The sequence below is a fragment of the Lates calcarifer genome, linkage group LG17, assembly GCF_001640805.2.
Source record: "Lates calcarifer isolate ASB-BC8 linkage group LG17, TLL_Latcal_v3, whole genome shotgun sequence".
In the NCBI taxonomy this organism is placed as follows: domain Eukaryota; kingdom Metazoa; phylum Chordata; class Actinopteri; family Centropomidae; genus Lates; species Lates calcarifer.
This window is the reverse complement of record NC_066849.1, coordinates 20727101-20745645: the sequence shown is the minus strand read 5'-3', so window position 1 is coordinate 20745645 and position 18545 is coordinate 20727101. Positions and strand designations below refer to the sequence as shown.

Below are 18545 nucleotides of genomic sequence, written 5' to 3'. Positions count from 1 at the left end.
TTCATTAGTATTATTTGTTCCCTGACATATTTCAGTCAGGTTGTTTTTAAATAAGATAAGGTGTGTATGTGTGTGTGTTTCACAGTGGATTCCCCCTACATAGTGGCTCCCTATTGGCTTTCTAGCTAATGTGTTGTCTTTCTCTCTGTGTATCTGTCTGTCTGTCTTTATGACTGTCTGTCTGTGATTTTGGTTGTGTGTGCCCAAATCTTCTCTCTTCCTCCTTATTTTTATTTTTGTCACTTTACCACATTCGGCCTGTCATTTATTTTCTTTGCCCTTCATGTGAGTTGTTTTGTGCATGTTCTTTGACTGTGTCTCTTCATCCTGCATTTTCCATCCACTGCTTTCTGCCTGTTTTTGAATGTCTGCTTTAAATGTATGTTTGTGTGAGTCCCCGTCCATTTATGTCTGTGCATCTCTTTCTTTGTGTCTGTTCTTGTCTTTTGTCCGTCTTTTCCCCTCGTCGCTGTCTCCATAATGTCCCCTCCTCCAGCCTTTGTGACTTTGCTGAACGGGGACCAGGCTCAGGATGCCATCCGCTCCCTCCATCACAGCACTGTCCGGGGGCGCTTGATCAACGTAACCCTGCAGCCTACCGACTCCCTTCTCTGCCTCACCAACCTGCCCCACACCTTCACCGCCCAGCAGTTTGAGGAGCTGGTGCGCTCCTATGGAAACATTGAGCGTTCCTTCCTGGTGTACAGCGAGCTGACGGGCCACTCCAAAGGATATGGGTTTGTTGAGTACATGAAGAAGGACTCTGCTTCGCGGGCCCGCTCTGAGCTGCTGGGCCGACCACTGGTACGTCAGAGCAGTTGTCATGTTAATGAAAGTGTCTTAAGGAGTGCTTCAGTTTGTTTGAACCCTTTTTGATGAGTACAAAAGATACACTTATTCGCAATGATATCCATGGTAAGAATAGTTTGTGGATGATATCAGTATGCATTTTATGTTTGTGTCTGCCATCCTGAATGGGCTTGTAGGTGTGTCCTAATAAAGGGGGTAAATATTTATGCAAGCAAGTATTTGTAGCTTTTATTTGTAATACATTTAGATCACTTTATACAGAACTTTAACAATAGAGGGTCTTTTTCTGTGGGTGAAAAAGCCACATTAAATCTACTTTGATTCACAACAATAACCAACCATGAAACTGGCAGATAATCAGATCAGGTTCTGCAAGTTGAGTTTGGTTTCAGTTATTGGCAGGAGTATAAAATATAAAATTGCAGCAGAAACACAAAACATAATCTTTGAGAACAAATGCTTCATCATTAATGCATCAAAATCAGTTTACTTTAGATTATAAAACAGTTTATCTGACCTTGCATTTGTGACTGGTTCGACCAGTAAAACAAAAACTATAGAAGAAAGTGCAGCTCAAGGACCGCCAAACTTTCAAATTGGCACATAAGAGCCGAGAAGGTGACTATATAATAGCAAGTAAAGCCATATTTACATGTATTGTATGTTGAACTTAAAATAAATGCAGAATTGAAATAGTACCTATGATGTAGTGTTAGAGTGTAAAGCCAGTTGAGAATCTTAAAAATCACATAACTCTGTACAACAGGGTGATCGCTCACTGATGGTGCAGTGGATGGATGTCAACCAGCTGAGCCAGGAGGAGAACCTGCACTCCAAGTGTCTGTGTGTGGACCGACTGCCGCTGGACCTGTGTGACTCTGAAGAGCTGACCCAGCTCTTCTCTGAAACCTACAAACCCGTCTTCTGCCAGGTGAGCTTCTGTTTCTATGTATGGATGTGTGTGATGCAGTGTACAGGCATACAGAGCTCTTTGTGATACCTGTATTTCGTTGAGAAAGTTTATAATTCTTACCTTTGAAAGCATGGTATGTTTAAAATGGACTCCTCCGGATATGACAGTCAATTTAGTAGGTATAATAACAGCCTAACAGAAATGTGACAAGGCCATTAGTTTTCACACCTCTCACAAGCACAATCAAATCTGTAAAATCACGTAGGGGTTATGGCTCACTGAACATGTCTGTGCTGTGAAACCAAGGTTTGAGATAAATGTTCCCGAATTCATTCATTCTCCCAGTGTAGTGTAACAGCTGTAAAGAAAATGTTATTCATCATATATATGTGACACTCTCAGTTTGAGCTGATCCCCCTCCTTCCATACCCCAACAATCGAACACCACCAGGTGAGAGGTGCTGATATAAAATTCAGGGGTCAGCGTTCCCATTGGCCAACCAAGAATTATCACCAAGCAACTGTTTCCATGGTGAGGCGTGGCTGCTGTGACACCAGCCCCACCCTTGAACTCCCTCCCCCAGCCTCCCTCGGTTCTGGTTTTTTTTTTTTTTTTTTAACATGCTCAGTTCAGCTGTATTATATACCACCCTGCTCTATTACATCCACTCCACCCCCACATTCCCATTTAGACATTACTCAATGGGTATCTGTCATCTATTGCATTTCCAGTTTTAGCTCCACCCCTCTGCCCCACTCCCACATAGAAATCAATACACCCACATCATCCTGGTCCCATGATGCTTTGTGGGTGTTTAGCTCATGTTGTTTCACTGTTGCAGTGCCAGCAGGCTTTGACCTATGGTTCAGTGTTTTTTTTTCTTTATTTCTTTTTTGTACAGTACAGTATGTGCTTGTGAAAGTGTATTACTGGCACCTTACCATGTATGTCCTGGAATACTTAAGGAGCAAAGCTTATGAAACCCTTCACACTGTTAAACATGATGCAGAAATAGCATAGACAGTGAGATGAAAAAATACATGGTGGCATGCAAATGGATAGTTATGTTGCCACAATATTATTTTACTAACTTGCCTGTATGGGACAGCACAGCAAAGCCATTTTAACCACAACTGCTGCCTCAGGCTTGAGTGCTTGGGTAGGTGTACCACACAACCAGGGAAGTGGCCATTTGTATTAGTGGAGGTGTTTGGCTAGATGCTAACATCAGGTATGCGAGAGAGATGAGGGCAACAATCAAACTTGAATGTTGACGGCTCTGTTTTCAGCTGATTTCACAAATTCATTGTAGATATGTGATATGCTAGTTTCCTTTGCCATATCTGGCACTTGACTCTTTTGAGGATCATCTTCTTGAATTTGGAAAGTAGTAACTTGAAAGTCTGTCATGTGGTCACATGTCACTGTCTCTGTGTCAGTGCTGACAACATGACTGTGTCACATGATGCACAAAATGCAAAAGTTAAATAATAGCTAATAATGACTGTTGATGCATGATGAAAAATGTTGGATTACACTTTCTTATCTCATGGGCTATTTTGAATTTCTGGGGTATTGCATCTATAATAATCATTTTTAATACCCATTTGGACTTTGATTACCATGGCAACAGGCAGAGCTTCGACACCACGAAGCATTCAGGTCAGCCCTAGTGTTTTTTATATATTTATTTTTCTACAACTTAATTGAAATATCTCAGCTGTATATACAATTTCAGCTTCATTTGAAATGTAGCATTATACATGTAACATATTTAACAAAAACATTTGTTTGTAGTCACACTCTGCAGCAGCAAGAGATACGAGTTAACATGGTGGACCTGTAAAGTGCAGAATACCTGTAAAGTGCAGAAGCTGTTGCTTTGTTGTTTCCTGTAAAACTCTGTCAGCTAGTCAGGTGTGATACTACAGGGGATATGCTTGCAGTCTGTCTGGTTTAATGTTTTTCACCATTATATATATGATTAATATACTGGGTTGTCCTGTGGCTTAGATGGTGACCTAAACCCCCATCATCTCTATATCTTTGCCTTCATTTCCTTTCACCTTTCAAACTCCTAGGGTAGTTTAGAAGTTAGTGTTAGTTACTATATAGAGCATAACTCCTTAGATACACTGCTTATGCACACTTATAAGTGCACTGCATAATAATTTGTCTCAGATCACACCTAGTGTCTTGTAGTCATCAGCCCCAGTCTGCCTTACATAAACCTTCCTCCTCCTTTGTGCACATTGGTAAAACTCAGCCCTCTTGTCACTTTTCCTCTGTTCAGAGTGCACTTAACCTGTGGCCTTGGCCCTGAGCACTGTAATTCTGCAACCCACGAAAGGGCCCTCCAGGCAGCACTTTAGCTTGAGTCAGCCTGGAGAGATGGAGGGAGGAGAGGGTAAAGAATGTCAACCATATTAGAGGGAAGTACAGCAGGATGGAGACAGTAAGGAGGGATAGGAAGAAGGGGGAGGGAGGATGAAGCTGAGAATGCCAGACCTATTAGAGAGAGGACAGAGGGAGGAAGGAGAGGGCTGACAATGTCAGGCCTAATAGAGGGACGGAGAGAGACTGGGGAGAGATGGAGAGCTGAGGTGAAATGGTGAAGAGGCGTAAGATGTCAATCATAGTAAGAAGATTGTTGGCATATTTGCAACTGTAAATCTAGTAATGACAGCTGAGAACAAGTTAAAACACAAATTAAAAGACAAAGAATTTTGTCAGTATACCACTGTCTGTAAAAGGATGCAGATATAGAGTTAGGAAGGAACATAAGGATGAATGGAGTTCATCCTTATAGAGAGAGGTTAATGGAAAGAATACCTTCAAGATTTTACAGGCCACACAGTAAATTGGCAGACTGAGCAGAGACAGTTTACTCTTAACTGGCTCAATAAGGCAGTTCATGTCATGTGTTAGCACAGTGACATACAGCTCACGTACGGTAGATGACACACACCTTGTATATTTGTGTTATTATTTTTCTGCATGTTTTTAGCAACAGCTGTAACATTTTTGCTACAGTTAGAGCAGCAGATTATGGACACATATTGTACTGGAGAACACAATGCAGTTTTATATGAAAATGCACAGTATATATAATGCTGCACCAAACATTTTGAATTATTTTACTACATATTATGGTGCAGCCATTGCAGAAAAACAAACAAGATTTGAAGCTTTTACATTATATACAGTACTGTGGGTGTCATTTAGCTACAAGGAAAGAGGTGTTTGTATAATGTGATGTCACTGTTTTTTAGTCTAAATCTACTTAGAGGGAAAATGCAAGGGGAAAGGGGCCAAAGTAGTGCTGAATGTTTATTTTGCTCTCACAAGTAAATACAGATCTTACTGTATTACCCTGAGTTAATCACAGCTTTAACATTTGCTGTGACATGTCCAGTTAGTGGCAACAGACAAACATAGCCAAAAAGCAACACAGCAGCAACAGCTGAGAAACAAATTAGATCAAAGACACAAGTCTGTCAATGTTTTTCTCACCACAGAGTGAAAGTAAATGAGATGTACAAGACTGGGATGAATCAGAGATGATTCTGGATACATGTAGATATAGAAAGACTAAGGTCTTTAAGAGTATGGCACATGCTGCGAAACAGATCATAAAATAGGGATAGATGGACAGATGGTTGATGATGAAAAGATTAGCACTTTTTGAGAATGAACCAAAGAGGCTGTAAGAGGAAAAACAACATATAATGAGCTTTGTTTTGTTGTCAGAAAATGTAGGCAGTTGCATTGTTTTCTTCAGAATTGACAAAAAACCTCAAAATTTGAATATGTAACATGTTTTACTCTGAAAAACATGTTCCCCACAATCATCGGCACTCATTGCTGCACAGCTAATTAAAGTCTTCCCAAGTACAATCTTAAGATGCTTGACACAATTATTACCCCCTCTGGAGGAACTTGCAGTGCTCCAAAGTTTTATTCAAAGAAAGAATAACTCTAAGAGAGTTGCCATGTTTAATTACATCTTTCCTTGCACACAAAGCTGCAAACCTCCAAATGTTTGTTGTTTGATTAATTTCAACTTTGATCCAGTAAAATTGTTTCATCTTGGATCACCTAATCTTAAGGCTAATGATTTCTTGATTGATTAATTTATCTAGATTGTCTCACTTTTAAATCATCTTTTTTAATGAGAGTCACATTTTCGCCCACACAGTTTCCCTTTCTTCTTGTGTACACACACAGACACACACACATACACATCCAACTCCTTTGATAAAGATCTTTACAGTTAAACTTGTCACTGTGATAGGTCATGTACCTTTCTTCACAGACAGCTGTGACAGGGCTGTCATGACCTCATCACTCGGTTCAGACAACTGACGTGGCCATTTAAACTTACACACACACACACACACACACACACACACACACACAAACAAACACAAACTAACTGACAGGGCGGTTCCTCTGAGTCTCGGCCCTGCCAGTGACTCAGTCAGCATCTCTTGGCTGGACACCATGACTCGAGGTCGAGAGCTGTCAGGCACACTGATAAGCTAGCTTAGCATCTTTGGTTTCTGCATTCTACACGCACACACACATTTAGGGAAAGACAAGCCATTTATTACTTTTCCATTCTTTTTCAAAAGAGTTGGTCCCTGCAGTACCAAGCTGTAACATCAGAGAATATCAACACATTGATCGTTTTCTCCCTGAAAACTTTCTTTATGTGTTACTGTGCTGACAAAATGCAGCACAGCAGCCAGTATTCTATTCATAGTGGCTTTGCTTTTATTTGCCATTGAACCCGTTGTTCTCACTGTGGGTAGACTAGGGTAATTCCCAATGTCAGTCAACCAACAAACAGCTGTTAACATTGGAGCTACAACTAATGATTATTTTCATTATTAATCAATCAGTTAGTTGTTTGGTCCACAAATGCTCAGTTTCCCAGACTCCAGGGTGAAGTGTTTTTTTTTTGTTGTTTTTTTCCCCACCAACTGTCCAGAACCTTATTATTATTATTATTATTATTATTATTATTATTATTATTATTATTATTATTATTATTAGTAGTAGTAGTAGTAGTAGTAGTAGTAGTAGTAGTAGTATGTTATTCAATTTGCAACAATAGAAAACAGAATCCTTACATCAGAGAAGTTACCTCTTGTGTGCCACTGCACTTTGACTTGACTCATTTGGTATTGATGTTTGATTATTATTGAATAATAGCAGATCACGTTTTCAGTACAAGCCAAGAGAGTATGGTGTAACAGAGTGCCCTACACAGCTTAGTGTTCAGCACACCAAAGTATAGTGCTATCATATAAACAACATTATGTAGCAAATTGCATTTGTTACTTTGCTTGTACATAACGCCTCTCTTCCTCTATTTTCTGCTCTTTTTTGTATATTCTGCAATATATATACTGTATGGCACTGTAGAAAGCATTCAGCACTATGGGCAGTGATGGCCTAATTTCATCACTCTAGAGAATAAAAAAATAAAAGCTGAATTAAGCACATTGTTGGCATCTAAGAGAATTTAATTGAATAAAGTTTACACAACTGCCTCATTGCCTCTTTTATCAGCTTCAGTACACACAAACCAATTATAATGACTGAATGAATCAGTCTGGTCCAAGTGCTACCCTGGAGGCCACAGTACAACCTACAAAAAGACACACACACTTAAGATGACAGAAAAACATTATGTTGCAGTCTGTTAGTTTGGTCTGCCACTCTAACTACCAACTACCTGTTGGCCAAAACATGAAAAACGTCTTCTATTAATTAGGCTGATACAGGGTAATTACATCGTGCAAGAGAGGAATTTCTCCTGGGCCAATTTCTTTGATTTACATCAAGAATAATTTACTGGATGAAGGATGAAGTGCCGTATTTATGCAGTTAATTACTCTTTAATTTTTCTAAATCATACCTTGAGGACAAGGTAGGGCCGTACATTGCATTAAAAAATAAAAGATGAGAGACTCAAGGGCTCACAATAAAAGTTTTCATTGGTAAAGACAGGCATTAACAATACTTCACTCAATTTCAAGAATCGTTTTTAAAGCTGGAATAGGCAGAAATCTGGGAAAGGAGCATATGTCCGTTCTCTGGGCATACGCTTCACACATGCACGCAACACAGCCGCAACTGTGAGCTGAGGCTAAACTATGAGCAATATTCAACATTACAAGGCATTTAGATATTGCAGGAAAATGAACTCTACTACTACTGGTCCCTGCCTGAATTATTCTTTGTATAACAGCTGGCATATACAAGACTCACATGCAGAACGCACATGCCCACTTTAAATTTGCATAATTGTTTGTGCAGATCTGAATAATGATTGAATATGTTATATAGTGTAAGTGCAGTTTGAGTAAAAATGAATACAGAGAGTCACTCAATCTTCGCATCATTACTCACGTGTGCGCACACACAAAGTTGATGGTAGCTTGAATATCATTTCCACACAATCCAATTTGATGTATAATGTGTGTTTCACAGTTTACCCACTTCTACGGCAGTCTTATTTGTTGTGCGTGCAGAAAAATAATGATTAGCAAGTTTTTATTTGTTTTCCCTCCTGTCTTTTCTGGCTCATATCCTCCGTCAGCCTCCTTCCCTCCACCTCTCCACTTGTCAGTCACTTAATCAATCACTGATGTTTTTCTTCCTCACTCCCACTCTTTCCCCCTCTTCCATCCATCCATCCATCCATCCATCCATCCATTCATTCATCTTTCAAGTGGTAGAGTAGTTCAGGTCATTTCCATACAGTTTGCTTAATGTATGCTGATGATAACAGCCTATCGACCTACTCCTCCACACATACATCCATTTTCCTCTCTCGTTCCCTTCCTCCATCCATCCTCTGTTCAGACCGGAGGGAACAGCAGACGAATGAGAGGAGGGGAATGGAGGGGAGGAGGGAATGGAGGGGCCACTTGATTGAGCGCTGGTGCCTGTTACCATCAGCACTCAGGCTGAGAAAGTGCAACTACATTTGTCTCCCACTGATTTGTAATCTGCCCACTTTTACAGTAAAAGTATCTGATGTGATTGTATCGCATATACATGTGATTTATGGTAATTGCTAAAGTTGGAATGCAATCACAAATCCTCTGAAACTTGGTGATTTGTGGGCCTTGTTGTAAATGCTGTCTATTTATTTATAATTATGGCTGGCCTGCATAGTGAGAGCTGAACCCAACCAATTAATTGGTCATTTTTCTTAAAGTAAAAATGCCAAAAAATCCGTAGCACTAGCTTCTCAGATGGGAATATTTGGTGGTTATTTCTGCCTTCTTTTATAATAAGTTGAATTTTCTGGGACTGGACAAAACAGCATCACCTTGGCTTTTGGGAAACTGATAGATAGTTATTTTGATACTATATATAGATTCTGTCTTTCAGTTTTCAACTGTCATCTGTCACAACTCACTGTATTGTACCAAGCAGTGTCAACTCTCACAACGCTTTTCTACGTGATACTTGACGTGAAGAAAAAGGCAGAACTACACTACGAGGGCATTAGTTGTAGTCCAAGTATACTTATGAAGCATCCACATCAGATACAGTGGGGATTGTGATCTCCAAACAAGAACATGATCACATAATGACAACATTAAGTTTTTTCCAAAGGTCTTTTCTAAATTTCTAATGGGCCATCCTATCATGTTAGTATTGTTATAAGCTCTTTGATGTTTTGCTCTACATGGACATATCAGAAAAAATAGGAACTTTAGGATTTACCTGCAACACAGATCATGTTCTGGATTGTGTGTTGGTTATTTATTCAATTAGCTGACTAATGATTTAGTCAATAAAATGTTTTAAACTGACTGAAACTGCTGTTTTTATCTCACCAGTGATCCAGTGTCCAAATAATCTCAACTATAAATATATGATATAAAACATTAAAAAGCAGAAAATCCTCACATTTGAGAAGTCGATACCAGCAAATATTTGGCATTTTCTCTTGATAAATGTTTTAAATGAGTATTTTCAATAATCATTCGCTTGCCATCATGCTACCATGCTATCAACAAACCACCTTCCACATGTTGCTGTCCCTGGTTTATTTCTCTCTCCAGCACCTCAGCCTCCCCTGTCCTGTTTTCTTGTTAACCATGAATGCTGTAACCTCTTCTGCCCTGTGTACTATGTGTATTCATGTTTCTGATACTGTTATGTGCTCTGTTCTGCTCTGCATAACCCTGTGGGGGTTTTATTACTCTCCCTGAAGAATCTCTTGCTTGCTGATTGGTTTCATTCACAGACTCCCCTTTAATGCAGAGCCTGTTAGAAGTACAACAAAGGAGCTGCTTCTTGCTAGAAATGGTCAAATCTAAGTGTCTCTGAGAGTGTTATTACTATCGCTGCAAATATGTGAGTGGTTTGTAGATTCTTGGACTGAGTGAAACTATGTTAATTCTCCACCTGTTAACACCATAATGCTCTGGTCGCACATTATGGCTGTGACTAACAATCAGACTTCTTAATGTTTCTCTGTTGCAGTGCCTGCTGTTGGAGTGCTGTTTCACTGTGCAGAGTCTGGAGTCTCTCAAGGCTGATTCAGCCTGTGTAATATAAGCTTTTTTGAATGTAGACATTTTGAGGACAAGGGCAGTTAAAGAAGTTAAAGAATACACAAATGCAGCTTTATCAGTCTTTTCTTGCATCATACTTTTATAAGTAGCTAACTGAACCATGATTGGCTTCAACAACTCCAACTCAAAATAAGCACAGAGAAACTTTGCACCTGTGAAAACAGCCTTTTAGTGTCAAACTCTGCATGTATATGATTCTGCACTGTGAAGGTCAAACATCCAACTGAAGTAGTAATAAGCCCAAACACATTTTGTGTGGTGGAGGACTATAAACAGTCTCAGACTCTAGACAAGATTTGACTTTAAATGTGAGATAAATACAGCACCCCTCATGTATTTTTTCTAGTATTTAAATTTAATTTATCTGCTGCTAACAATAGATCATGTGGAGTGTTTTGACCATAAGCCTTTAGCTCTCCATTAGCTATAAGGGGAACCTGCCTGCATTATTTAGCTGCTCCTTGCACAGTGGAAACTACTGAACCCTGTTGACAGAGAAGTCAATCTTCTTCGGAAGTAATGTTACTGGTCAGCAGTACTCTGTCCTTGAGAGATGCATTTATTGACCAGTAACCATAAAGAAAATGTGATGACATTGTTCCATCAACTTTCTGTGTTGGAAAAATACCAGACATTTTATTGGATGTGGCCATTAAGTTGGTAGCAGGAGATTATTTGGTTTCACACAGAAATTTGTGGTGTGTGTGTGTGTGTTTACTCCCAGGAACAGTGCAGAAAGAACAAGAGGATGCTCTTGTTCTTTCTCTTACATCATGTCAATTCTTCTTTTTTTTTTAAAATCATTTTTAGTCAAAAGGAGCTGAGACAAGCTTTTTTACCTCAACACACAGTCATCTGTCAGTTACTGTCTGTCATGCACACATAAAAAACCCACACTTGAAAATGGAAGTGTATAGGTTCTTGTTCAAAGTTATATTTTTCACTTTGATCCTCTCTGGTAGTGTGTTTGTGTAAATTTACATCTGATGAATACATTTGCTAGCATAATTCTCTGAATCACTGAGTGGATAAGTGTTTGGCTACTTTGGATTTAATGCTGGCTTTTGCTGGTGACTCACTTTTAAGTGGAGTACATCGCCATGGTAGCTTTGCCTGTATAGATAGCCTGCTCTGGAGGAGACTGTGTTGTTGTTGATTTGAAACATATAAAATGCCCTTTCAATCAGCTTTCTTCATAAATTGTATTACTATTCCTAAATAGTGCTGTAAACTTGGTGCAGAAACAGAAAACCTTCTGTTTGTAGAGACCTACCTCACTGATAAAATATTAAAAGATAATAAATGAAAGTAGTGTTTCCAGGCATTTTACCCTCTCTGGCAAGGAAAAGGAGACTTCTGTTAAGCACCCTGTGGCTTATATTAGATAATTAGAATTATCAGTGAGTGCATTTCCTCTTGCATTTGAGGGAAAAATACATCTCACACATATTCACTCCACTAAAGCAGCTGTTGGCAATAATACCTCTGGTGTGTGTGTGTTTTTTTATTCCCCCCAGATAACTGATGAAGTCTGAAAGGAGAAAATGGACATTAGACATCAGGTTTTAGTATCAATTAATCAGAAATAAGGTCTCGTAACAATTGTAAACAAAAAAAATCTACATCCACATTAGGCAGAGATATCCTCTTCTCTTCTTTGCTTTGAGTCGCTCCAAGTGTTCATGTTGTGTTTGGGCATAGTTCTTATTTATTCATTGCTGGCAACAATAGATAGCTCTGTGAACATCAGTATACCTGTCTGTGACGCTTATCAGGTTTCATTTGGCTCACTTGCTCCTGAATGATGAACTCCAGTGAGGCACTTAAGATCAACATCCATATATAATCTGTGCTGCTTATCAGTTGGGTTGCAGGGTGTTGCATCCTATCCAGCACACTGCGTAAAGAGTGACATACAACCTGGACAGGTTGTGCTCCATGTTCTTGGATTATGGGGGGAAACCAAACCCCACACAGACATGAGGAAAACCTGAATACTTGGCACAGAAACCCACCAGTTGGCTGTCAGATTCAAACCCAGGACCTTTTGCTGTGAGTCAGCAGAGGGGCATTATAATTATTATTTATTTAATAATCAAATGATGGCGTGACATGTTGGTATAAAGAGTGGGAAACAGAGAGAGAGAGAGAGAGCTGGAGAAAAGTCAGAGAGGACCCAAAAAGCAGCAGAGGATGCAAGTTGGATTTCAATCTGCCATATTTCAGCTTGTCCTTGTATGTCAGTGATTTTTGTTTTCCTTTTTAATCTCGACTTCTCAGCAGCCAAGTTGCAACAAAACATCCAACCACTTAAATATCTAATTTACCCTGTGAAGGAAGCCCACACATCTTCAGGGAACAGGCTTTGACTTGAGAGCAGAAGTAATCTCTGGTACACGAGGAGACAGGGGCCAAATGAAGCAGGCTGATTGCTATTCTGAAATGTGGCATTGCACAGAGAGGAAGACAAGGCCAGCGCCAAGAGTGGCAATGGCAAATATAGCACCATATTTCAGTGAAAATCTGTAGCTTTCGAGTGCAGTTTTCCAGTGAACTAGGAGGAACAGCAAACAGATAAGAGGATGGATCCATTCTAATCAGACAGGTGAACAAGTGGCAAATGGCATCGGCTTGTGTTCATAACCCTAATAATTACATGAATGTACCCCTAGTAATAATGAGATTAGCTCAAAGCACTAGAAGAAATGATTCTGTGCACCAGTGATGCATCAAACTACATATCTTACTGAGGTCAAGGAAATGAAGCTATAAAACAGCAGAGGTTTAATTAAACTTTTCTTGGAGGCAGAGCTGATGCAGGGGCATAAATAATCTTATTGGTTGAATAAAACAAGCAATAAGTGAAGTCTCTCCTACCCTGAAGCAAAACACATTGTGTGTATGCTGTGTTTTTTTGTGAAAGGTTGAGGCTATATCTGATCAATACCGATTACTTAAATATGTTCTGAGATTTGCGCCTTTGAAAACTCACTTCACAGCCTTCTCTCCTACCTCGTCAAAAAAGCAAATGACCAAAGCAAATGTTTAAAAAGACATTATTGTTGTCATTAAAAGTTAGAAAATTACATTGACAATGTGGATTTTTAATTTAAAATAATGTAGGATTAATTAGTTAGTTCACATATTTTAATGTGATTGTCTTTATATGTATATATCTCCCAGCTTGCTCAGGATGAGGGCAGTCCAGTCCGAGGCTTCGGTGTGGTGGAGTATGAGAGCGCAGAGCAGGCAGAGGCTGTGCTGATAGAGATGGACCGAACGCTGGTGGGAGGTCAGGAGGTCCGTCTGTCGCTCTGTACCCCTGGCACCTCAGGGAGAAGCACCCTGGCTGCACTCATCGCCGCCCAGGGTATGGTGAGTATAATGCCCAACCGTCATGTTACAGCCACATTACCCGTTCACACTGCTGCATATACCCACCAATACCCAGGTTTCAAATCCACTGTCCATTCTAATATTCATGTAGAATCTCTGCTGAGTTGTCAAACGTCTGGTTTATATTAAACCCATAAATGGTGACCACAGAGGATCAGATCAGATCATATCATTATCCATGTGAAACATTACATGAATGCAGAATATTTATGATATTTATTATGTTTGGTTTTTTCATCTGGCAAGGCAAAAGAATGACAAAAGAGGAAAGCAATGTGGTGCAAATACACTGCTCTACTGCTGGGTGTGTTGGATATAATAAGTATCCAACAAATATGTAAGTATAAGTATAGTAATAGTATAAGTATCCAAATAAGTAGTATATGTAATGTCTGAAATGAAATTGATGCAGCTCCACTTTAGTTTGTTCCACTGAGATGTTAATAGGTAGATTTAAAAAATAAAGCCCACTACACTTCCTCAAATCTGGAAGTCCATACACTGCACAGTGGACTTCCCAGGCTTACACACAAGCCAGACAGCATGCTCCCAGCCACAGCTATGTCTAACTGTGAAGCCAGCACCAACTGGTTATTGCACATCCAGTGCTGAGATACACAGAGGTTTTGACATGGCGCACATGCATGAACACCCTCTGGCTGCAGTAGTCTTTGTAGCTGCGGTATCCCTCCTACACAGTGCTGTGCTAACAGAGAGGCGCTGACATGATAATTATAGTTCTATAGACTGATTGGGCTCCTCCACTGTCTCCTGCTGCCTGAAATAAACCAAACTCACAGCCCGCAACACGGTATGACACTCATACATGCACACATTTTAATAGATACACACCAGCAGACCTGTACATATGAGATGTAAATAAAAGTGAGTTCCAAGCAGTTGAAAAAAAGGAATAGTAGTTTTTAATCGTCATGAGTACATGGATTTATATATAACTACGTACTCAGAGGTTCATCATTTAGATAGAAAATGGATAAGAAGAAATTACAGCCTGAGTCTCAATGCTTTTGAAGTCGAAATCAGTCACATTAATAGCAACAAGTTTGTGTGTTTATGCAAGGGACTGAGATAGACAATGTTGAGAACAGTTAGTGAATTTTCAGGTTTTAGAATACCACTGCTCTGGCTCAAACTATGACGTATAATATGCTTTTTTTCCCTGGAATTGCATCTAAAACAATGTTGTGGTCTTGCATTCAGGAACAATACTTGTCCTAATAATGTCCTTATGTATTCTACACTAGTCATTTTGTCTTTCAGTCTCTGTGACTCAGTCTGTTAGATGGCATTCCCATTTTAGGACTGAACAATATGCAAAAAAAAAAAAAAAAAAAAAATTGAATTTCATTTTCAATGTGCTGGGGTCTGTACCAAACAAGCATGTTCCCTTACACCTGGAGAATATGGTGTGTACACCACAGTGTACACTGTTCATTTATAATGATCAACTATTCAGCCCTAATCTGTAGTAACCTGTAGTTGTAATGTTGACATGTATTTTTCATGAATACTGTTTTTTGTGTTTCATCTTATATATTTTTTGCTGTTGTTTTAAGGTTCCAGTTGTTATATTGACCTCATTTTTTTTATTTATTTCAATCAGCTCCCATCTGCATGAGTGGCTTCTTTTAATCAGTTTCATCTTACTAGTGGCCACTGAATGCAAGCCCATACAGCAAAGTATAGCAATAAAACCTTCCATCGAGTCTAATTGACCAAAGTTAATAATGGAACTCCCTCAGTAATACTTTGGAAAGTGTTTTGCATATTTTCCCTGGCCTATAAGCACAAAATACAAAAATGTTGCTCCTGTCACATGGAAATCTTCAATTATATTTTACAAGAATTGGAGGTTTATGGCTCATTTTGAGTTACCCATAGGCCACGGAAAACCATTACAGCTTACTGTTTAACTGACATCTGATGATAAATATTTTAGATTTCACTAATTGAGTGTATGGAGGGCTACAATTAAAAGCTGGTAACTTTGAAAGACCCTGACTCAAACAATGTAAATCTAATTTTTGCAGAATTTCCTGTACATATTGACCTAATAAGGATACTAATTTAGTCATTCTTGAATTGCTGCACTACTAGTTTTGATTTTGATGAATAATAACAGACAGCCACATTCTCTGATTTTATTCGCAGCTGTTGCAGAGAAAGAATTGTCAGGTGCAGTTAAAGAGGTTGTAACCTTGAAGATGGATGGGATGAAAATTACAGGTTGAAAGGCAGAGCAGTAGCGGTCATGGTCTGAATTGCAACGAAGAGTGGTGAAAAGACATTGAAAGAAAATGTGTTTCTGAATAAATTAGCCGAGGAACACGAGGCAGACATTGGGGGGGGCATGAACTCTGTGAAAGAAAAGGGGCGATTGGTTGATTGAGAAAGTGACTACAGAAGCGAAGGAGAAGGAAGAGGCAGAGAGACAGAAAGCATTTGAGCCTGGGAGGACTGTGAGGTTACATTAGTATCCTGAGGCTCCTTTAAGATTATTGCAGTGAGTGTGAGCAGCCAGTAAAAGCAACATCAAACCTTCAGAAAGAGATCAAGACCTACTCCTGGCTACAGTTCTCTGAGGCAGTTTCTCCCATTTCTTCAGTTAGTGAATGTGAGTGTGAGCACTGAGGACCAGATGGCCTCCTCCTCCCTCCTCCTTTCTTCTCCCTCCATCCTTCTCTTTACGCGATACTTCTCGCCTTCCCTTCTTCGCAGCTTCCTTACCTCCCTGGCGTGTGTGTCTGTGTGCTAGTGTGTGGGTGTGTGGCTGGATTTTGTGCCAGTAGCCAAACAGACTGATGCATGCTGACATTTTCTCCAGTCGAAAGAAAAGAAATGAGAGAGCTCTCCTCCTCCTCCTCCTGTCCCCCCCGAAAGACGCTGTCAGCTACGACTGGCCTTGTTCAACACAGACACACACACAAATGCGCGCACACATAGAAACGCCAGTTTCTTTTGCTGTAACACACAAATACACATCCTGTACGTGTGCACCAGACGCTCCTCTTCCACTCTTGCTGACAGGCTGGAGTCAAACCCACTCCATCCCCATCAGTAATGCTTTCTCTCCCGGATGTGACAGGGAGGAAACAAGGTTGACTTGAGCTGAAGTCATGCTGTAGCTCAGGGGCAGATGAGGAGGAAATATCACCATCCTGCTAATGTTGTTTTAAATAGCCGTGTCTTTGGGCCACCCAGCGAGTACTGCCGCCACACTGTCAGCACTGAGGAGGATCCACCAGAGCAAAGGCTGCTCCATTCGATTTGACGCACACTTATTCGATAGGATTTCATTTGAGTCTGTTGAATTAAATTTTCCTGCAGCTTTAATGAGTGATTGAATTCGTATTTGGGAACGTGCCTTACAGTACATCTTTCGATTAAACACAAGTCAGCAGAGATCTGTTTAGTTCCAGGAAATTCAGCTCATGTCAAATGAAATATAAGCTTTACTGATAAAAGGGGAAACGCAAACAGTATGTCTTTGAAGGTGTTTTATCTGTACAAAGAGCAGAATTAAATAGAACACGCTGCTACAACAACAACATTGTGAGACAGATTACATGCAAGACATAATCTAACAAAAACTAAAGCAACTCAGAACAAGCAGGGTGAAACAAAGACCAGGGCTAAACAGACACATACAGTCAACTGACAGGACCTGCAAGCTGAAAACGTACAGTGAGTCCATAACCCTACTACAAGTGTAAACAGCGCAAATATGAGTGCAATGGGGGTCCCTCATTAACCTCATTATCTGTTTCTTTTCGTGAAATTGTGAAAAAAAGTACCCAAACGACTGTAAGAGTCCTTCCTGTGCACGTACTGTGTGAGCCTATCAAAAGTGACAGGGTTGAAGCTTAAATTGCTGCACCTTGATCAGAGAACATTTTGAAGTGACGTGTGACGTTGGAGAGCCATCTGAGCTTCTAGAAGTTACAGACTTTTTTAAGAATAGAAAATTTGTCCAATGCAGAAAGTGTAGAGCTGCGGCTTGAAAGTTTCACTTGGTTTTCTCTTATGACTGGTTTGCTTTTCTTTTATTCACACCTCAGCCAGATTGCAAAATCCAAACACGGTGCCAACATATAACACTGGCAGACATACATTTGAATTACAGTGCACGCCTGAAAGGTGGCTTCTACTTTTTCTCAAGTTTCTACTTAAACTTTTTCCTCCCAACTCCTCTTCTGTTTTGTTTTTCTTATCCCCCACCCCCTCCCTGCTTTCTTGCTCATCTTTTTTCCTTTGGTCTCCCAGATCAGCTCCCCTCTGCTGACATTGCAGACATATTCTGATGATGTAAACTAGTGTAATGATTACCACAGCCATCAGGGGCTCCTAATGACGAGATCAAAACACATACTGTACCACACACACACACACACACACACACACATTCATTCCCACTTTTCTTCCTCTAACTCATGTATGTGTGCATTGTTTCCTCTCCAGATTCTGAGTAATAGGAAAGGTCTGCTGCCCGAACCAAACCTGGCCCAGTTGTTGACCAGTATGACCAACCCTGCTGCCCTGCAGATCCTCATGAGACCGTACCACACCGGGAAAAGAGGAGGTATGACTCTGAATGTCAGTAGCAAGTGCTGTAGCATGAAGCACGGATAATCGTTTGACTAAATTTCAAGTCCTAAAACCAAACCCCAGCAGTCAAATGATATTCAGACATTACTTGAATACAGTGAATTTGTAGTCAGGCTACCTGAAAAGTCTTAAAAAGCATTGAACTCAGCTTCTTCAAAAAGATTTTTTTAAATTAACAAATGTCTTATATTTT

The 18545-nt window shown here is 39.9% G+C and overlaps 1 protein-coding gene across 2 annotated transcripts in view; it reads left to right on the top strand.

Annotated features, from left to right (window-relative positions):
- The window catches only part of raver2 (ribonucleoprotein, PTB-binding 2), a 93964-nt gene that overhangs the window by 48904 nt on the left and 26515 nt on the right, over nucleotides 1–18545 (top strand). For both annotated transcript variants that reach the window (XM_018696477.2, XM_018696492.2), the window contains exons 4-7: nucleotides 497–804; nucleotides 1577–1741; nucleotides 13514–13705; nucleotides 18206–18326. In XM_018696477.2, coding sequence (XP_018551993.1) covers nucleotides 497–804; nucleotides 1577–1741; nucleotides 13514–13705; nucleotides 18206–18326 — 786 coding nt within the window. The remainder of the gene's footprint in view (nucleotides 1–496; nucleotides 805–1576; nucleotides 1742–13513; nucleotides 13706–18205; nucleotides 18327–18545) is intronic.